Source organism: Entamoeba dispar, genomic scaffold (genome assembly GCF_000209125.1).
Source record: "Entamoeba dispar SAW760 scf_1105229461299 genomic scaffold, whole genome shotgun sequence".
In the NCBI taxonomy this organism is placed as follows: domain Eukaryota; phylum Evosea; order Mastigamoebida; family Endamoebidae; genus Entamoeba; species Entamoeba dispar.
Genome location: NW_001854623.1, coordinates 2024 through 21341, shown reverse-complemented (window position 1 = coordinate 21341; position 19318 = coordinate 2024). Strand labels below are relative to the sequence as shown.

Sequence of the window (19318 nt, the reverse complement as noted above, 5' to 3'; positions counted from 1 at the left end):
ATTATTTATTTCTTTAATTGTGTGATTCATAACAAATCTCAATTTTGAGGGATTTAGTGTTAACTATTTAATTTCTTTATAAAAAAAAATGGGATCAAACATTCTACATTCACCCTGGCCGAGTGTGTAGACCCTTTTGAATCAACTATCGTTCATTTGGGGAAAGAAAGTTCATCACTTCCCAATAGTAACTTACTATTCTTTAATAATTAGATTACATTTATTATTATTAAATTATTATGGGTATAATAATAAAGGGCTAATATTTTTAGAAAGTAATAAAAAAAGAACTAAAAAAAAAACTAACATCATTACATGATTGCATTATTACTTATTATTGCTACATCAGTAAATGCATTTGTTGTTTGTTTTTACTTACAAAATATTTGAAATTAAAATAAAAATTAATCAATAGCCTTATAGAAAAAGAGCAGATGTTATAATGGAAGAGAAATCTACTGATGATGAAAAAGAATTGTTAACAAAGTTTATTGGAAATAAAGGTGTTGTTGATTTTAAAAATAACAGGTATGAGTATTCTGTCCTTTCTTATTTTTCTGGATATGAAAAACAGTACATTGCTACAATTAAGCGTGGGGATTCAGTGGCAAATGGAAAAGGAAGAAGTTCTCGTAGTGCTTTATTACTTGCACTTAAGAATTTAAATTAATTCTTTGTTATTATATAGTTTTAGTAATGAAGAATAACACTAATCCACAATAAACTCTTCAATTAACATTTAGCAGAAATGTTTTATTGTAAAAGGCATTTTGATTTTTTCTTTTGTTGGGTACTCTAAGCGTAAGTGTTGAAATAATTTCTTTGATTTCAAACGAATAAAAGAAAAATAAAAAACAAACTTCTTGACTTTTTGGTTGAGTTGTAGCAGAAACTTTGGGAACAGGTTTATTTGAGAAGATACAATCAACTGACTTTTCAAAAACTTCATTCAGACCAATCTTTGCGACTGATGATGCTTCTATATAAGCAACACATCCAAGTTTTTGACATAAATCATCACCTTCTTGTTTTGTAACATCGTCAGAACCATCTTTTCTAAGATCAACCTTTAATCCAACCAAAACAGTTTTTGCAGTATCAATATAATGCTTAATTTCTGGTTCCCATTTAGTTGAAATATTATCAAATGATGTTCTATTATTCACAGCAAAACATAATAATACAACATCTGAATCAGCATAACTTAATGGTCTCAATCTATCATATTCTTCTTGACCAGCAGTATCCCAAAGATGAAGAATAAACTCTTCGTTTTTATATTTCATAACATGAGAAAAGTTTTCAAAAACTGTTGGGACATAAGCAGTTGGGATTTCACCTTTACTAAAAGCTAACAATAGACAAGTTTTACCAACAGCACCATCACCAACTACAACTATTTTTAATGCCTTTTTACCATTTTCAATTTTACCAGCACCAGTGTTCATATCAGAAAATGCAAGCATAGCGTTTTGTAATGCCTCAGCCTTTTCACGAACATCAGCATCTTCAAGGTATTTTCCCCATTCATTAGAACTTGAAATTGAGTTGAAGTAGTTAACAATTTCTTCCTGAGTAATCAGTTTTAGTTTGAGGTGTTTCTTATTGTCTGAAAACCATTGTTTGTTCTCATATCAATTTAATAGGAGAAAAAATCTAAAAAGAAACAAACAGTCATCTTTACTTTTTTTAAGTTCTTTTTTGTTTTAAAAAATCTAATTTTATAAACTTATTTTATAAAGACGTAATAAGAAGAAATGAGTGATAAAAAAGATGAAAGGTCAAAAAATTAAAATGATGAAAAGAATTAAATAAACAATTTAAAGCAACATTAACGACATAAACAACACATTTACTCGAAGAGAGTTTGAATGATAGGGTCACCTTTTCTAATAATTAATTCTTTCTTTGTCATTGCTAGTCGTCTTGAAATAACCATATTAACTTCTTCTGCCTTTTCAATTAAACGGTCTCCTTCAATAATAATCCTGTCATCGCGAATAACTTTTTTGATAGATTCTTGTTTATTAATCCCTGCTTTCCCTTCTGCATATTTACTTTCAAATTCATATCCTCCACGAATGATTAATAAGTCAATAAGTAAATGAAGGAGTTCAATTCTTTTATTATTTTGAAATCTTCTTGTGGCCGTTTTAATAGAAACATCATGATCAATATCGTCTTGTTTCAACTCTAAACATCTTCTTTTTAAATACTCACTAAGAAAAATAACTTCTCCATTTCCAAAATCGAGAGATTTTAGTCTCATATATTGTTGAGTAACAATACTTTTTTTAGCTGGTTGTTTAATAGTAATATCACAAAATTCAGAAAGTAGACATACACATAATGATTGTTGAAGTGTTTGGAAATTCCGTGTTTCTCTGGAGGCTTTTAAAATAGGAATTCTTTTTTCTAATGGGGTAATGCATGTTCTATCCTTTTTTCCTTTCTTTTGAATTTGGAAAGTAGTTATTTGTGTTGGTGGTTCACAGATCATAGTAGCCATTCTTACCTAGTTTTAATTGATTATTTTAAGTTCAATGAATCCCCTTAAATCTACTCTATTTCCAGTTCTTCACTTAGAGACAGAACGACTCTTTTCCCTTTTTTGTGTTATCTATTCAGGAAATTTTCGTAGGTTTTCTTGATTTTTGGAAAAAGTTATTTTTAGTTCTTTTTGTTACAAGTTATTTGTTCTAAAAGAATAACCTTTTGTATTTCCATTTAATTAAATGCTTTAATTAATTTAATACACAACATCGTCCTATTGAAGAAAAACTGTTTCTGTCATAATTTAATACTTCATTTCCCGAGACATAATCTCAAAACTTTATTGAAGAGATTAATTTCAACAGAATGTAAATTGTTCTATAAAAAACAATTAATTCTTAATTATATTTTATATCATTTTTTTATTATATCATAACCCTAAAATTAGGTTTTTCTTCAATTTTAACAAAACAAAATGGAAAATTGAATTCAATTTCATTTTCAAAATTTCCTTAAAAAAAATATATTTTTTGAGGAAAAAGATTAAAAAATTAGGGTTTTACTATTAAAATTTCCTATTTTTTTTAACTTATATTGGAAAGTGTGGTTTATAAAGTGATGAATATTTTATTTAGAAGCAAAAAGAACGATTTGAAAAGGGGTTAATTCTGTCGAACAACAAATTGCTATTTTTTAGAACTAAAAAGTTGGTTAACAAAAGTGACAAAATGTCGATGTTGTTAGATAAAATAGTGTTGCAAAAACATTCTAATTGAACAAAGTATTCGTCTGGAACTTCATTGATTAAGTACTTATGAAAATATTCACACTCAAGAGCTTCTTACAATACACTATTTCAACTAAAGAATAGAGAACAAAAAAGGTTAATAATAGATATATCTACGTTTGGACTTTATGGTTATTGAGAAGTGATTATTTCAGTGATTTCAATATGCCATACTTCCACAATAGAGTTCATTTCAATCACGTGAGAATTAGAAGGTTCCTCTTCTAATGTGTTGCCAGTGTTGAATGTGTAGAACATTAAATATTTCATGTTTTTAATAATGATTGTTTGTAGTATTTTGTTGAAGTCAATTTGTAATTTTAGTGTTTTTAATCTTAATGTTTCTTTATGTATTAATTTATTGATAATATTACAGGTGTTATTTCTACATAAGTTAATTCTCTACTTTGTATTAACTTCTCTTGTAATTATTTGTATTTATTTATTTTGTAAATATAATTTAATTCGATGTTTCTATCTTGACATATATCAACTTCATTAATATATCCTTTTTTATCTTTGATGATTTGATAATATATATCTGATATTCTAACATTAAACGAATAGTCATTAAGCAATAAATCATTATTGTAATTTATAACTATTTCATTATTATTAATACACTTATGATGTGTATTAAAATCTATTTCATCAAATTCATTAAAATATGTAAATAATATATGTTTATATATTTGTTTACATACATAATCATGTTTTAATATTTGATTCTTCTTCATTACAGGACATCCTAACAAAATATGGCTAATAGATGGAATTGTGATAGGATAATGTTTACAATAAATTAAAGCATCACAATTAAGTATTTTAAATTTAATATTTCCTATCATAGTTACTCCTTCTTGTATCTTTACTACTTTGATGAATGCATTTCTTTTTATATTTAATGACATCCATGTAGTTACTGATAATTTCTTATTATTAAATATACAATTTACATTTCTTATATATTCACTTCATTTCTTTCAATTCATTTAAATATCTTTCATTTATTTTATTTGTTACAAATTCAAATACATTGTTTATATCATGTTTTATTTCATTTATTTGTATTATATTCATTAATTCATTGAAATTAATTTTCTTACCAAATGCCCTCTTCATTCTTTTAATTATTCCATTTGGATTCTCTTTTACTGTTTCTATCATTTCTTTTATTTCTGTATTTGATATTTATATTTTAAATATATTCTTAATATTTCTTTACAACATTCATCTCGTGCTGACATTAATCACATTCACAATTCATTTATTGTAACATATAATCTAATTTTATTGATGTTTGTATTGTATAGTTGGAGTTGTATCAATGCCTTTATTATTTGTTTATCTATATTCTCCAACTCACCAAGTTTCCATGGGACAATACAGAATCCATATCTTAATTTGGAGATTATATCATTATTAATCTTTCTAATTGTATTGATGCTGCTATATTTCATAATATTTAATGATGATAGAATAGAAGATACATCATTTAATAATCTTGTACAATATTTATTAATATTTATTTTATCTCTTATTTCAATACCAATATATTTATAAGGGTTATCATTAGTTACTCTTGGTAATTCAGCTAATTCTCCATTTATCTGACCATTGATATTATTCATTATCCCACTCTTTTCTACATTTATTTTTAGTCCTATGCATTAAATATTTCATTTGTTAATTTGTTTGCTTTTTCCATTTCATTGATGTTGTTAGTTATTATATTTAAATCGTCCATATATAATATGTGGTTTAACTTTACTTGTTTTTCTTCTTCATTCATTTTAATAGATAACTTATTAATTTATTTATCTAATTGTTTAGATAATATATCAATAGATAATACAAACAATAATTTAGATAAACTATCACCTTGTATTATTCCTCTTTCTACATTAATTATACCAACATTTTGTTGAATATAATATAATTAGAGTTGTGTAATATTTAATATATATAATATACTTTTAATTACAACTAATGAGATATTAAAATAAATTAAACATTGTTTAACCCATTGATGATTAATACTATCATATGTTTTAGAAACATCATAATATGTTTCTACCCATTTCCATTTAGCCTTAAATAATAACTGTTGGATTATAATATTGTATAATAATCATTCTTTTGATAATATGTATATTTTTTACATCCAATTTGATTTTGTGATAATTGTTTTTCAATTTGGTTTAACATCAATTGGTTTTCTATTTTCATCTTTAATAAAGATGTATATACTTTTAACAGACAGTTTAAACAAGTTATTGATCTGTAATTTAGTTTATATAATTTATCTCATTTCTTATATATTAATAATGTTCTTCATTTGATGAAATGAAGAGGGATGTTAGTATGATTATACAACCATTTATTAAATAATTTTAATAAGAAATTCTTTGGTTGTTCTAAATATTTAATCCAGAAGCATTATATTTTATCAATTCCATGTGAATTCAAATTATCAATGAATTTTATTGCATGATTTAATTCATTTAGAATGATTACACGCTTCTATTATTAATTATATTTTCAATTAATATGTCATATAAATTAATATTTATGAAATCTATATTAGTGTTATTTTCATAGATTACTTTCCAGAAATTAATTGTAGTAATATTATCTGGATATTCATCTTCTTTAGGCTTATTTAGAAGTTGTCTCTTTCAATATTTCATCATTTTATAATTCCATCTAATTCTTTTCCAATTATTCTTACTTCTATTTTTATTCTTTTCATTCTTTTGACGTATTTGTAATAGTTTATTTGCTCATTTGTTTTTACTTTGATATGATATATATCATATTTTTTAATATGTAATATTCTTTTTAATTTCATATATTGGTTATTATGGAGCAAGTCTCTTAATCTACATTTTTTGATTGTAGTATTCTTTCTATACTTCTCTTTCAACTTCTTTCTTGATTGTTATTAATAATTATGTTAATAGTTGATGTTATAGTTTTAATATAATGGTAGTAATCATCTAATGTATTGATTACTATTTCATTTGTATTAATGATATTAATTATTTGATGTATTTTGTTTTTATTGTAATAATAATTAATAAATTGTACATCTTCTTGTTCTTTCATATCTTCTTCTTTAAATATTCTTATTACCTCCTCTTCTTGTATTTCTTCTTTCTTATTTATTTTATTAATTCTTTTAATTCAATATCTTTCAATTTGTGTGTTATTAATTCTTCTTCCATTCTTCTATTGACTTCCCTTTTAATTTCATTCTTTATTTTAAATGTTTTCTTTATTATTTCTTTATATTCATTAATATCTTCTATTTTAATATCAATTTCATGTATTAATCTTTTTATTTCTTCTTCTTTAAGTTGATTTCTTAATTTTATTTCTAATAATTTTAGTGTATAACATTTATAGAATGTTAGAATTTATTCTTCTCTATTTGTTTGATTCAATTATTTTTTGAATGTCATGATCAGATGATGTGATCTTCTTATGCTGAATTCCCATCTCTTCGATTGAATTCTGCGTTAACTTTCTTTTTTTTTGGAAGATCATCTTCGCTTGATGATATTTCATCAGCTACTACCACATTGGGGGTGAGGTCATTCACAATTTGTGTTTCAGATGAGTCTGATATAGTGTGATTTATCTCATCTTTCTTCTTTTCTTCTTGTGTAATTTTATTTTGTAATAGATAATTTATCTTTCATGAAATATACTTGTTGTGATAAATTGTTTACTCCAGACATTTTCCTTTCTGATTCAGCATTGAATTCAAATAATTTTCTATCAATTTCTTGTTTTTTAGTGTTTATCTCCTTCTCATGCTTCTTCTTTAATGACATAATGTCATTTGATAATTTATTAATGGTCTGGTCATTCTTTTGTATTTCTTCTTTTCTTCTTTCTCTTTAATAGCCTCTTCTATTCTTTAATTCTTCTATTCTTTTATCTTTTTCATTGTTCTTTTCTTCTTCTTTTAATTTCATATTTTCTTTTTCATTAAACATCTTCTTCTCTTCAGTAAATTCATTTTTATCATCATTTTCAACATTCTATATTTCTTATTTAAGTATTTATCATTTATTTCTTTTTGATTTAGTTGTTTATCATCTTCTTCAAGTGTCATACTGATAATTTCTCCATTCTAATCATTTTTGTTTTTTCTCTTACAAGTAAATACCATTTTCTCATTATTGTTGATTATATTGTTTAATCTTAGTGTTCTTAATTTATTCTATTTCTTGTAGTGTAAGTATTTTGGTTTCTTCTTCAATTAGTCTTTTCAAATATTCTTGGTTTTGTATTTCTATCATTTCTTTTCTTTTATTTCTTATTTGTTGTTGTCTTTTATTATGTTATTGTTTATATCTATGTTGTGTTTTATTATATGATTTATTTGTATTATAATACTGATTGTTTGTATTTGAATTATTGATAAAATACTTATGATGATGAAAATGACTGAAGTGATGAATGAAATGAATCATACCATTATTATTATAATTGTTATGATAATTTTTATGGTGATAGTTATTAATATGGTAATGATTAATGTGATGATTAATGTATTTCTGTCCATACAGATAATACGTGTTTTCACTCATTCTTTTATCATTTATATTTCTTTGATGATATGGATTTCTCCTTCTTTTGTTATTGATTATTTTATAATTTTTGTGTTGTTTCCTGTAATACTTCGTTTTTTCTATTTCAACTAAAGAATAAAGAAGAAGAGAAAAAAGAGAAAAAAGGAGAAAGAGAGTAAAAACTAGAAAAAGAGAAAAGAAAAAGGAAAATGGAGTGTTTCATTTGTCGTTTGTTAATTAGAAGAGAAGTGAAAATGAAAGAAGATGATAGTGATAATTAAGATTCATCAGATAGATAGAGATATGCATGGGGCAGTTGATCTTCCGTGCCACCACACGTGTTTGTTGATATAAATAAGAAGAAGAAAAGAATAAATAGAATAGTTTGTAGTGAGTGTATTCGACGATGGTTGAGTGTGAAAGAAATGTGTCCAATTTGTAAAAGACGAACGAAACAACAAGAAATTGAAGCGAATATTGAAATTCAAGAGAAAATCACGAAGAAAAGAAGAGGAGAAGAAAAGAAAATAGAGAGAATAGGAAGCAGACAATATAATTTTATGAAAGAAAAAAAAATACGAGCAGAAATTAAAGAATTTGGATTAGAAGTTAAAGGAACAAAAGCAGAATTAATTAAATATCATAAAGAATATTGTTTAAGAGTTAATAGTGAAAGTGATGCAATTGATCCAATTCCAATTGAACAAATTCGAGCAGAAATTAATCAAAGTTATCAACACACTAAAGAAGAAAAAAAGAAAGCAAAGAAAAGGAAACAAGAAAACACAGAAAGAGATAAAACACTTATTAAATGGATGATTAAAGATATTCTTCAAAGGAAGAAACATTCAAATCTTCATACTTGATCTTTTTTTACTTTTTTCTTTATTATTTTTCTATTTCACTTTTTCATTTATAATAAAAGGAATTAATATGAATATCTAATTATTCAAGCTTGTGTTATATTTAAACAATAAAGGATTCATTTTTAAATAGATTAAACGAATATATAATATGTTTTTAAATTTTCTTTTTCACTTTATAATTAATTAAAAATAAACATCAAATATAAAAGAGAATATTCATAACATTATTTAATTATCTGTTCTTGTTGAAAGTCAATTTAACAGCAATAAGTTCATCAATTGGGAAAGTATCTGGTTCAACAGCTCTAACAAACATTAAAGCACCTCTTCCAGAAGTTTCATTATAAGACTTTTCAAAATTCTTACTAATATAACATTTATCTTTCTCTTGTTTAACAGTGAAGAAGTTGTGTACTTCAACAACATTTTCTGAATCATTATTTGGGAATAATTTGAGTGTAGTCTCTGGTTCATCACAAATATATCTAATTGCTCCATGACCGTATGGATTTGAGAAAGAAAAAGCAAAGCTCTTTGAATCATTTTTAACTTCAGCTCCATTTTCTCCAGCTTCTGGAATTTTTACTGAAGTATAAGAGCCAAAAATATATCCTTGTGAATGAATAAACACAATAACACTATTATTTCCTCCAACACATTCATTGAATGCCTCTGCAGTAAATTCATCAACAGTAGAATCATATAATACATGGCAACATGCTTTACCAGTCCACATTTTGAAAAGATCCCAATTGGTTTCTGAACCACACAACCTAATCTTTAACTCTTTTTCTTTCTTTTTTTCTTCTTCTGGGGTTGGTGATGGAGTTTTAGCAGCCTCAAGTTCTTTTCTCTTTCTTTCAGCCTCTTCAGCAGCAAGTCTTTCTTCTTCTTCTTTTTTCTTTCTTTCCTCTTCTTCTTTTCTTAATCTTTCTTCTTCTTCTTTTCTTAATCTTTCTTCTTCTTCTTTTCTTAATCTTTCTTCTTCTTCTTTTCTTAATCTTTCTTCTTCTTCTTTTCGTTTTCTTTCAGCCTCTTCAGCTTCTCTCTTTAATCTTTCTTCTTCCTCCTTTCTTAACCTTTCTTCTTCCTCCTTTCTTAACCTTTCTTCTTCCTCCTTTCTTAGTCTCTCTTCCTCTTCTTTTTTCTGTCTTTCTTCTTCCTCCTTTCTTAATCTCTCCTCTTCTTCCTCCTTTCTTAATCTCTCCTCTTCTTCCTCCTTTCTTAATCTCTCCTCTTCTTCCTTTCTTAATCTTTCTTCTTCTTCTTCTTTTCTTTTTCTTTCAGCTTCCTCAGCTTCTCTCTTTAATCTTTCTTCAGTCTCTTTAAGTTCTTTTTCAGATGGGTCTTCAACAATTTCAGTTAACCATGGGTAAAACCACCAATCATGAACTTGTGCTTTACTAACAAAGTCATGTTCACGAGTTCCAATGATTTCTTCTTCTCTGAGATTCTTTCCAGAATCATAACTTCTCACAACGTAATGCCATGTGTAATGTTTTGGAGCTTCGTAATTATAATTTCCAACCCAATAATGACCTTCGGTCCATGTTAATGGAACTTCTTTTCCATCATCAAATACAACGAATAACACTTGATCAGGAACAGTGACATAATGAATCTTAAATGAAATACTCATCTTTCCTTTATTGTATAGATACTTCTAGGTCTTACTTTAAATACCCCTTCCACGTTTGTCTACGTTTTTCTAAAGCCCTTTCTTCATCCCAACCTTTTTCGCTATACTTTTTACCATGAAGCAATGAATTTTCTAGCACCAAGTTTAGCAATCAAATAAAGTTGGACTGCATCCTTAAATTGGTTTTACCTAAAAGAAGAAACTGTCTATTTACTAAGAGAAAATAGAAGTTTTATTGATTTTTAATAACCTTGGAGGTTTTTCATTTGAAGATAAAGGTCTTTATTTTCTTAAAAAAAAAAAAGGAATTATCTAAAAATACTTTTTTATTAAAAATCTAAAATTAGAATAGTATTTTGAGTAAAAAGGGTTAATAGATTGTTGAAAACGTATAATCACTTAAGTTTGAAAGAGTACTAATTCTAGATGTTTTGATTCTTGATACTATTTATGGTTATAATTAGTGTTCTCTCATAGTGCTTTCTGTCATTTTATTTTTATGTTATTCCTAATCAATTCCGTTTAGTACTTAAGTAATTGTTGTATTAAAAATTTCATTTACCTAATTCTTCTTTCTTTATGGATACTTTTTAAGCAATCTTGTTATAGACCGAAATCGATTAAGTTCTTTTTGAAGGATTAAAACCCTTCACAAGTAATACTAAAGCTATAGGATTAAATGGTTCAACAAATAAGGGGTTTTTTGAGACAACTCTATTTAGGTAGTTCTTCATTTAGTCCAATACGATTTCATTAAATCGCATACTTTAATTGGATTTTATTAATAACTTTAGTGTGTTTATTGATATCTTAGAACCATGCCGATTTTTAATTCGTTGATTTGATATATGTTATTATAAAATTACTACAGAACTTGTTGAGAAAATATTTCTAATTAATAATAAACTGTTAGTATTGAAGTATGAATTAATACTAAGTCAATTTCTAGTAAGAAAAGAGTGATTTTTTAATATTTTTGGCTTTAATCTATATAAGTTCTAATACTATGAAATTAATTCTTTGATTAGTTTATACTGTTTTAATAGAAGTTCGTTTAATGTTTCGATAAAAACTTTTTTAAGTTCATTGAATAATTTTACTCATTCTATTAAAACTAAGGTTTTGGCTTGATGTTTTTTAAATAAAATTTATCAATTTTTTTTTCTTAATGATTTTAAGACAATATATAAACAAAGTTACTTTTTCTATTTTGTATTATTAGGCTCTTAGTCAGTCTAAAATAGTTATATTATATTTCAGTTGTTATATTCTTTCTATTTTCAATAAGTTCTTATTAGCTAATAATTATATCACTTTTTATTCATAAAAATAACGGTTACCTCATTTTTAATACCTTAAAGAGGACAAACATAATATTCTCAAAAAAATATTTTATCAGTGATTCACTCTCTAAAAATAAATTGAATGATATTTGTATTTTTTATTTTTTAGATCAAAATAATGAGTATTATTTAACCTTTTTTATAATTTTTTATTAAAAGAATAATTTACTTATTGAACAAATATCCTCTTTAATTATATGTCTCATCCCCTTTCAGTTTTTTTTAAAATGTTGTGATTCCAGTTTATTAGATAAACATTCATATTAACAAAAATAAAAAAAATATTTAAAAAGATAGAATTGATTATTTTGTTATCTAGTTTTTTCTCATTATTTTGTAAAACAGATATATTTATTATGCTCAACATCATCTAACAATTCTTCTTCTGTCATTCCCCATCTATAGCAGTAATATGGGACTGCCCTCCATAAAGTTACTCTTCTTCGATTTCCTTTTCTTAACTTTTCAATTCTCCTTTTTATTGTTTTTCTTATTTCTTGTTTTCTATTTACTTTATTTTGATTTCTTTCTTTTTCTTTTTTATTGTCTTCATTACCTCTTTCTTTATCCAATTTCCAGACTGACTCTAGTTCACCTTCACTAGTACCTGATATTGTTTCTTCTTTAGAAGTGCTTGATTCAGATTTTTTAAGAATAGGAGAGATATCTAGAATATGATTATCCAATTTAACTAAAACTGGTTCCACAACAATTGGCTTAGAAATAGGATTTATTCTCCTTGGTTGAGTATAACTTTCATGGATCCGACTCTTTGGAGGTTTTTTAGGAGTAATTTCTTCCACACGTTTCTTCCGTTCATCAATTCTTGTTTTACCAAAGATGTCCTCTGAATCACCGTTAAGCAAGGAAGAAGCAAGTGAAGTAGAAGTTGTTGAACCACTTTGTAAAAGTGATCCAATTAAAATTTTAGGGTTAAAACTAATTTTTTCGTACCTCTTCATTACTTACGTTGAGTTAATTCTCTTGTTAATGTCATTTTTACAATATATGTTTATTTCTTTTCCTTTTAAATTGTCAGATAAGAAAGTTGTGATAATAAGATTTATCTGAATCTTAAAATTTTATTTTAACTTGGACTCTCCAATAACATAACAATGCATTTAAAACTAGAAAATTTTTATTTATCTATAGTTATTCGTTATGTTTACACAACTACTACTGTTATAGACTTAATGTTTGTAAATAAAAAGTGTTATGAAGCAGTATTCTTTATTAAAACAAATCCATTAATTCTACCTACAAAAGAGAGTAGAGATGTTTTTTATCAATTTAAAGCGGTTGATTCTTTTTGGAAAGAATTGAAAATATATCCTAACTTACAAACTGCTAATATATTATCTGATTTTATTCAACATTGTTCAAATGAATTAAGAAGGTTTGATCAAATACGAATAGTTGAATCATTAGACACCGATTTTAGTAGAAATAATTGGATTTATTCAAGAGTAATAGAATTAAATGTAACTGTTAAAGAAGTTCCAATTGATATCTCACAATTTCATTTTTTAAAAAAGTGTAGAATAGAAATGGAGATAACAGAGCCATGGAAAAGATGTTTTAGAGATGAAAACCAGAAACTTGAATTATTAAGAATAAAAAGTTCAATAGAATCACTTGATATGACATTCATTTCATTATTATTATCAAAATATAATAAATTTGAGCATTGTATTATTCAAGTTATGGGTGGAAGTATTTCAACAAATGAAATATTATGTAAATTAGTTCAATATAAAAGAAATTTTTATATAAATAAAGAAAGAAATAATACAAGAACATTTGAAATATGTTGTGATTATTGGAATGGAAATGATTGTATTATTCTTCCGTATGAAAATAAGTGGACTTTCTGGGATTGTAGTATTTCTTCATTTAAAGATGTATTTAATCAATATTTACCATTTAACCCATTTTTATTTGCTCAAAAGAAGCAACAAATTGAGTTTAAACCTGAATGGAATATTAATAATATAATCATTAATAATCCATTAAAATTTATTTTTTCAAGCCAATTTAGTTGGTGTAAAAGTGAATTAAATAAAACATGTATTAACCAAGTTATTGAAGAAAAATTTATTAATGTTTGTAAAAAGACAAAAAATGGAAATGAAAGTAAACGATTTCAAACAATAACATCAAACTCGAAAAATGTTTTGATACAAAATAGTAAAATTAATCTTAAAGATTCATTATTGTATTATTTAAAAATGGAACATTCAATTATTTCATCTTTTCTTTATCTTCCAAACTTAAAAATATTAGAAATTGATTATTTACCAACTTCTTTAGATAATCTTAATATATCTTGTCTTATTCTCAATGATTGTCAAGACATTAATTGGAATAAACTCTCTGATTTATCTTCTCTACGTATATTAGAAATTTATAACTTTAATTCAAATGATAATTTACAAATAAATAAATTATCTGAACTTCAAACATTAAGACTAGATCATATTGTTTGTGAAAGAATTATACTTCCTAGTAGTATTAAACAAATATTAATGTATAAAGTTAATAATCATTCTTCTATTATTGACTTATCTGAAATTCAATTAAAATTATTAAGAATAGTTCATTGTGATTCTTTAAAATTAAAAATTAATTACATCAATACATTTCAATGTTATCATTCAGTAATTAAAACAAAAGGAGAATTGACTGATAAATCATTTGGATCTGTTCAAATTATTCAGAGCGAATGTTGTATTGATATATTACAAAAAAAGATTAGTTCTATTTATCCAATAATGAATTAGTTAATTTTGATATTCTTATTAAGAAATTTTTCAAAAAGACTCAAGAATGAATGATCTAATATTTTGAAATATTTAATCTCATCTTTCTTATTTATATGATTAAAGTATGGATTTAAATGAAACTTTAAATAAATTTACAATAAATGGATTAGTCTTTTTGTTATTATTATATACTAATGGAAGAATTAAATTTAAATTAATTAATGAGAAGTATGAAATTGATTATATTGTAATTAAAGATAGAATATATAACGAAGACTTATTATATCTCAATGGATTAAAATATATTAAAAAAAATTTTGGTTCATTTTCTAATACTTCAAAAATATATTTTATGAGAAGAATATATATTGTTATTGGTCTTATTGATTTGTTAGATTCTTTTAATTTCAAATGTGAGGTATTTCCAAAATTTTCACTTGAAGGAATAGTTGTATATGATATATATTCTATAGAAACACCATCACACGAAATAATAACAAATGAAATTCTCTGGTTTCTCGGAAGAGAGTTATTAAATCATATTGTCTAAGTGTTTATTAAATTGAGTTTTTCTTTTTAAAAAAAAAATAAATATTAACAAAAACAATGTATTATATTAATTAGAGAAGACTACATCGATGTTTATTAGTTAGCTTTTTTGATGGCTTTGAAAAGAGGGAATCTTTATAGTTAACTCCTGCACGAATTGCTTCTTTAAAAACATTTACTAAGTTCGATTGAGTTAAGGCTGAACATTCCATAAATTTTATGGCACCCATTTTTTGAGCCATTTCTTGTCCTTCATTAGGAGAGACAAGTTCAAATCCCTTGTTTTTAATAATTTGTTGTTGTTCATAATCATCTCTAATATCTGATTTTGTTCCAATTAATAAAAATGGAGTATCAGGACAATGTGTTCTAATCTCTTTTACCCATTTTCCTTCTACATTTTCATAAGAAGCTTTTGACATAATTGAATAACATATTAAGAAAACATCAGTTGAAGGATATGATAATGGTCTTAATCTATCATATTCCTCTTGTCCTGCTGTGTCCCATATTCCAAGATTAATTTTATTATCATCAACAACAACAGTAGCATTATAATTCTCAAATACTGTTGGAATATATTCATTTGGAAATGCATTAGTTGTGTATGAAATAAGCATACAAGTCTTTCCAACAGTTCCATCTCCTACTATTACAAGTTTTATTGGTTTAATAGACATTTCTGATTAATGAAAAGATTTTGTTAGATTCCAGTTTAAATATTCTATCAAAAACGGGAAAAATTAAAATAAAATTAAAAATAGAATTTCCCGTTTTTATTTTAGTTAAATTATTATTAAGATATTAATATTCTATTAGTGAATCTTTGTATTAATCAAATATTTATAGAATAATTCTTTACGAAATTCCTTTTTCTTTTAACTCCATAATTAATTATAAACTAAATTATTCCTTTATTGGTTTATTCTTTTTTAAGGTTTTATTTTGTTTATCTTTCAATAAATTATTCCTAACAATCAACTATTTCTTTTTTTTAATATTTAGTTTCTTTAATTTACTTTGAGTTATGATCCAAAACATTATTTTATGAAAAATTTTTAATTGAATATAATTTCTTTGATGAAGTTTTATATTAATAGTTCTAATACATGAAGAAAAATTAAATAGAATAATAGTAACATAATAGAATAATTTAAAGGATTGTTCATTCAAGTTAATTTAAAATATCTAGTAAAACTTCTACCAGTTTAATGAAAATTTTTATAGAACTATATCTATTCTCAAGTTGGTCATGATTTTTTAATTCAACAGGAGTTTAATTAGAATAAATTTGGTTATAAAATATTCTTTACAAAATAATAACTCATAAATATTAGCGAATTTATCTTTATTAAAATTTTTAGAAAAGTTGTTTTATTAAAACTGAGTTATTATAACATACTAAATTGATTTAAACAGAATGAATTATCAGGAATTATATAACATACCACAACATTTACTCTTTTATAAAAGTTCCCAAAAAAATTCTTTTTATATAGAATATAAACCAACAGCATACATTGTTTATTAAAAGGTCTAAAGAAAAGAATATTTTTCAATACAATCATATTATCAATATTATTGAATAATTTTTGAGTATTTTAAAGAAAAATAAACAAGAAACAAATGTTCAAGAAAGTAAAAAGAGAATGAATCTTAATAGTTATAAAATGTGTAATAAGAATGGTAAAAGATTACAACGAAAAAGTGAATAAAAAGAAAGAGGAAATGAAAAATGAATAAGAAACATGAATAAATAGAATGATAACAAGATATACTAATAAGAGTATAGAACAATAATAGAGAATGAAATTAAAGTGAAATAAGATAATAATAAATAAATTGAAAAGAGAATATGAAGAAATAGAAAAGAAAATTGAAAGCACAGAACAAGAAATATATTCAATCAAAAATAAAATGAAAATGGAGAAAGTTAATTGTTAATTAAATTAAAAAACAAAACGAAAAGATAATAAAAGAATGAAACAATAAATATAATAACCAAAAACAATGAAATGAATGAAAAATAATGTAAAATACAAGAATAATAAAAACACAAGAAGAAAGAAATAAACATGACTTACTTAATAATTATTATTTTATCATATGAGAAGTGAGTAAATCAGTTTCTTCAACATGTTTTATTTTTATTGAAATCAATTTTTTTTAAATGCTCAAATTAACTGGTTCATCTCCTTTATCACTGACACCCCCTTAAACAATCCATTTTTCTTGATGACACTTTATACACTCAACACAAACTATCATCAATAAAAAACTTGTGCCATGACAAAGAATAATACCACCACCATAATAAACGACTAATGTATGTCATAATAATAATATAATATACTGATCGTCATAATAAATATGAATAAATAATAACCAATTATCTTGAATGAGATGTTATCACACAAAAGACATATCATGATAGAAGTAATGGTGGATATATTACAATTGTATGTGGTGTCTCTGAAATACCAAATTCGAGTCATATCAAAGAAATAAAGAATAAAATAAGAGAATAAAATGAAGAATAATTAATAATAATTCTTCATTCATTAAATATAAATAATTTTAATATTTAATATAAATAAATTATTTATAAATGAAATTGAATTAAAAATTAATTATAATAAATATAAAATAATAAAATAAGAGAATATAAAGAATATTATAATAATAAAATAAGATATAATCATTCTTATTCTTATTATTTATTATATTTTATTTTATATTGATTTTTATCTTTGAATATCATCATTTATTTCTTATTTTTGTCAATTTTTTCTTTTCTAAACATCATTCATTTCTTCTTTTTTTTCTTTGTTGTTATTATTTTATATTAGATGTTATTTTATTATTTTATATTTGTTTATATTGTTTGTTTATATTTTATTATTATTATTTATTGTTGTTTATCTTATATCATTTATTTATTATATGTTGTATTGATATTTATCATTGTTAATATGAAATGAATAATAATGAATAAATATAAAATAAGAATAAAATGATATAAGAATATAACATAAATAATAAAATAAGAAATATATAATAGATATAAAGATAAAAGAATAAGAATAAAATAAATAAATATAAAATAAAATAAAAAATAAATAAAAAAGAATAAAATAAATATTTTATTATATTTTTATTTATCTTTTATTCTTATTTCTTTTTATTATTTATTAAATTAACACATTGAATATGAATATTTTAAATAAAATAAAACAAGAATGAAATATGATCATTTTTATATTCACCATTTCATTTATTGATAGATGAAATGTTCATATTCATTTATTGATTTTATTTTATATTCTTTTTTAGTTTTTATATTTCAAATAAATAATAATGAATAAAAATCATTTCATTTCAATTACAATAATTCGTTGTGGTGTGAAACGTTCTGGAATTTGTTTTCCACAAAGTGCATTTGATATTCCTTTATATTCAAAACAATCTTGATTACAAAATGATTTTGTTTTATTATTTTCTTTATAAACAAAAATATCATTATATCCAAATCTAAACAAATAATCATCTGATTGGTTAAATAAATAAAACGCATACTGTGGTTCTTTAATATCAAATTTCATCATTCCTTTTATTCTCCCATTTGATTTTAATGAAAATAAAAATGATTTTGGATCATTTATCCAGTTAAAATAACGAACTTTATCAATTTCCTCATTAACATATCCTCCAAATTTATTTCCATCTTCATCTTCAATAATAATTATTATATGTTCTTTATTTATTATTCTTTCATCAAATACTGATGTATTCTGATTCCAATTATCAACATCTGAATCAAATAGTATATTAGATACTTTTCTTGATGTCCATTCTTCTATTTGTTCGATTTGATATTTTGGTGTTGACATTCCTCTCATTCTCTGTAATCTCTCTTCTTCCTCTCTTTTCTTCTTTTCTTCTTCTTTTCTTTTTCTTTCTTTTTCTTCATCTTCTTCTTTTTTCTTCTTCCTCTCTAAATAATCACTATAATATGTTTCCCATTCTTTTTTCTTTTTATTAAAGGATTGGGTGATTTTATCTTTTTCTTCTGGTGTTCTGAATAGTTTGTCTTTCATGATCATTTTTTCAGTTGAAATGATTTTATTGATTATTTCATTCCGTGTTTTACTTAGTATTTCTTCATCTTTATTACTTTCTTCTATTATTTTATTCATTTGATTCTTAATTATTTCAACCACTTTAATTGTTTCTTGACTTTTTTCTATTATTAGTTTTCTTCTTCTTTCTGTTTCATCAATCCTATCAAATATTCCT

The 19318-nt window shown here is 23.9% G+C and overlaps 9 protein-coding genes across 9 annotated transcripts, besides 32 other annotated features; 4 read left to right on the top strand and 5 right to left on the bottom strand.

Moving 5' to 3' along the window:
• The first annotated feature begins 201 nt into the window (after nucleotides 1-201).
• Nucleotides 202-241: a sequence feature (AT_rich).
• Nucleotides 242-315: 74 nt separating this feature from the next.
• Nucleotides 316-670, top strand: EDI_065590 (uncharacterized protein; the record flags this gene model as incomplete). Its single annotated transcript, XM_001738389.1, has 2 exons — nucleotides 316-363; nucleotides 416-670. 2 exons carry the CDS (start codon nucleotides 316-318, stop codon nucleotides 668-670), a joined length of 303 nt encoding a protein of 100 aa, XP_001738441.1.
• Nucleotides 380-409: a sequence feature (AT_rich).
• An 83-nt stretch (nucleotides 671-753) lies between the features above and the next one.
• On the bottom strand, nucleotides 754-1678 carry EDI_065580 (uncharacterized protein; the record flags this gene model as incomplete). Its single annotated transcript, XM_001738388.1, has 3 exons — nucleotides 754-795; nucleotides 861-1571; nucleotides 1673-1678. 3 exons carry the CDS (start codon nucleotides 1676-1678, stop codon nucleotides 754-756), a joined length of 759 nt encoding a protein of 252 aa, XP_001738440.1.
• Nucleotides 1679-1704: 26 nt separating this feature from the next.
• Nucleotides 1705-1741: a sequence feature (AT_rich).
• Nucleotides 1742-1852: 111 nt separating this feature from the next.
• On the bottom strand, nucleotides 1853-2500 carry EDI_065570 (uncharacterized protein; the record flags this gene model as incomplete). The annotated part of the gene is made up of 1 exon (XM_001738387.1): nucleotides 1853-2500. The coding sequence occupies one exon, from the start codon at nucleotides 2498-2500 to the stop codon at nucleotides 1853-1855; it is 648 nt and encodes a 215-aa protein (XP_001738439.1).
• Nucleotides 2501-2872: 372 nt separating this feature from the next.
• Nucleotides 2873-2924: a sequence feature (AT_rich).
• Nucleotides 2925-3379: 455 nt separating this feature from the next.
• Nucleotides 3380-7976: a repeat region.
• Nucleotides 7977-7993: 17 nt separating this feature from the next.
• Nucleotides 7994-8066: a microsatellite.
• A 100-nt stretch (nucleotides 8067-8166) lies between these two features.
• On the top strand, nucleotides 8167-8729 carry EDI_065560 (uncharacterized protein; the record flags this gene model as incomplete). The annotated part of the gene is made up of 2 exons (XM_001738386.1): nucleotides 8167-8203; nucleotides 8248-8729. The coding sequence occupies 2 exons, from the start codon at nucleotides 8167-8169 to the stop codon at nucleotides 8727-8729; spliced, it is 519 nt and encodes a 172-aa protein (XP_001738438.1).
• Nucleotides 8607-8664: a microsatellite.
• Nucleotides 8730-8867: 138 nt separating the features above from the next.
• Nucleotides 8868-8923: a sequence feature (AT_rich).
• A 38-nt stretch (nucleotides 8924-8961) lies between these two features.
• EDI_065550 (uncharacterized protein) lies at nucleotides 8962-10368 on the bottom strand (the record flags this gene model as incomplete). The annotated part of the gene is made up of 1 exon (XM_001738385.1): nucleotides 8962-10368. One exon carries the CDS (start codon nucleotides 10366-10368, stop codon nucleotides 8962-8964), a length of 1407 nt encoding a protein of 468 aa, XP_001738437.1.
• Nucleotides 9613-9757: a microsatellite.
• Nucleotides 9835-10012: a microsatellite.
• A 281-nt stretch (nucleotides 10369-10649) lies between the features above and the next one.
• Nucleotides 10650-10714: a sequence feature (AT_rich).
• Nucleotides 10715-11501: 787 nt separating this feature from the next.
• Nucleotides 11502-11532: a sequence feature (AT_rich).
• A 247-nt stretch (nucleotides 11533-11779) lies between these two features.
• Nucleotides 11780-11879: a sequence feature (AT_rich).
• A 92-nt stretch (nucleotides 11880-11971) lies between these two features.
• Nucleotides 11972-12003: a sequence feature (AT_rich).
• Nucleotides 12004-12040: 37 nt separating this feature from the next.
• EDI_065540 (uncharacterized protein) lies at nucleotides 12041-12673 on the bottom strand (the record flags this gene model as incomplete). Its single annotated transcript, XM_001738384.1, has 1 exon — nucleotides 12041-12673. One exon carries the CDS (start codon nucleotides 12671-12673, stop codon nucleotides 12041-12043), a length of 633 nt encoding a protein of 210 aa, XP_001738436.1.
• Nucleotides 12145-12276: a microsatellite.
• Nucleotides 12674-12826: 153 nt separating the features above from the next.
• Nucleotides 12827-14491, top strand: EDI_065530 (uncharacterized protein; the record flags this gene model as incomplete). The annotated part of the gene is made up of 1 exon (XM_001738383.1): nucleotides 12827-14491. One exon carries the CDS (start codon nucleotides 12827-12829, stop codon nucleotides 14489-14491), a length of 1665 nt encoding a protein of 554 aa, XP_001738435.1.
• Nucleotides 13366-13393: a sequence feature (AT_rich).
• Nucleotides 13461-13489: a sequence feature (AT_rich).
• Nucleotides 13691-13736: a sequence feature (AT_rich).
• Nucleotides 14104-14159: a sequence feature (AT_rich).
• Nucleotides 14320-14340: a sequence feature (AT_rich).
• Nucleotides 14492-14597: 106 nt separating the features above from the next.
• On the top strand, nucleotides 14598-15023 carry EDI_065520 (uncharacterized protein; the record flags this gene model as incomplete). Its single annotated transcript, XM_001738382.1, has 1 exon — nucleotides 14598-15023. The coding sequence occupies one exon, from the start codon at nucleotides 14598-14600 to the stop codon at nucleotides 15021-15023; it is 426 nt and encodes a 141-aa protein (XP_001738434.1).
• Nucleotides 14675-14696: a sequence feature (AT_rich).
• Nucleotides 14768-14792: a sequence feature (AT_rich).
• Nucleotides 15024-15046: 23 nt separating the features above from the next.
• Nucleotides 15047-15096: a sequence feature (AT_rich).
• On the bottom strand, nucleotides 15094-15702 carry EDI_065510 (GTPase_rho, putative; the record flags this gene model as incomplete). Its single annotated transcript, XM_001738381.1, has 1 exon — nucleotides 15094-15702. The coding sequence occupies one exon, from the start codon at nucleotides 15700-15702 to the stop codon at nucleotides 15094-15096; it is 609 nt and encodes a 202-aa protein (XP_001738433.1).
• A 58-nt stretch (nucleotides 15703-15760) lies between these two features.
• Nucleotides 15761-15834: a sequence feature (AT_rich).
• A 227-nt stretch (nucleotides 15835-16061) lies between these two features.
• Nucleotides 16062-16097: a sequence feature (AT_rich).
• A 635-nt stretch (nucleotides 16098-16732) lies between these two features.
• Nucleotides 16733-16904: a microsatellite.
• Nucleotides 16828-17008: a microsatellite.
• Nucleotides 16931-17084: a microsatellite.
• A 1-nt stretch (nucleotide 17085) lies between these two features.
• Nucleotides 17086-17222: a repeat region.
• Nucleotides 17207-17409: a repeat region.
• Nucleotides 17410-17582: 173 nt separating this feature from the next.
• Nucleotides 17583-17680: a microsatellite.
• A 6-nt stretch (nucleotides 17681-17686) lies between these two features.
• Nucleotides 17687-19318: a repeat region.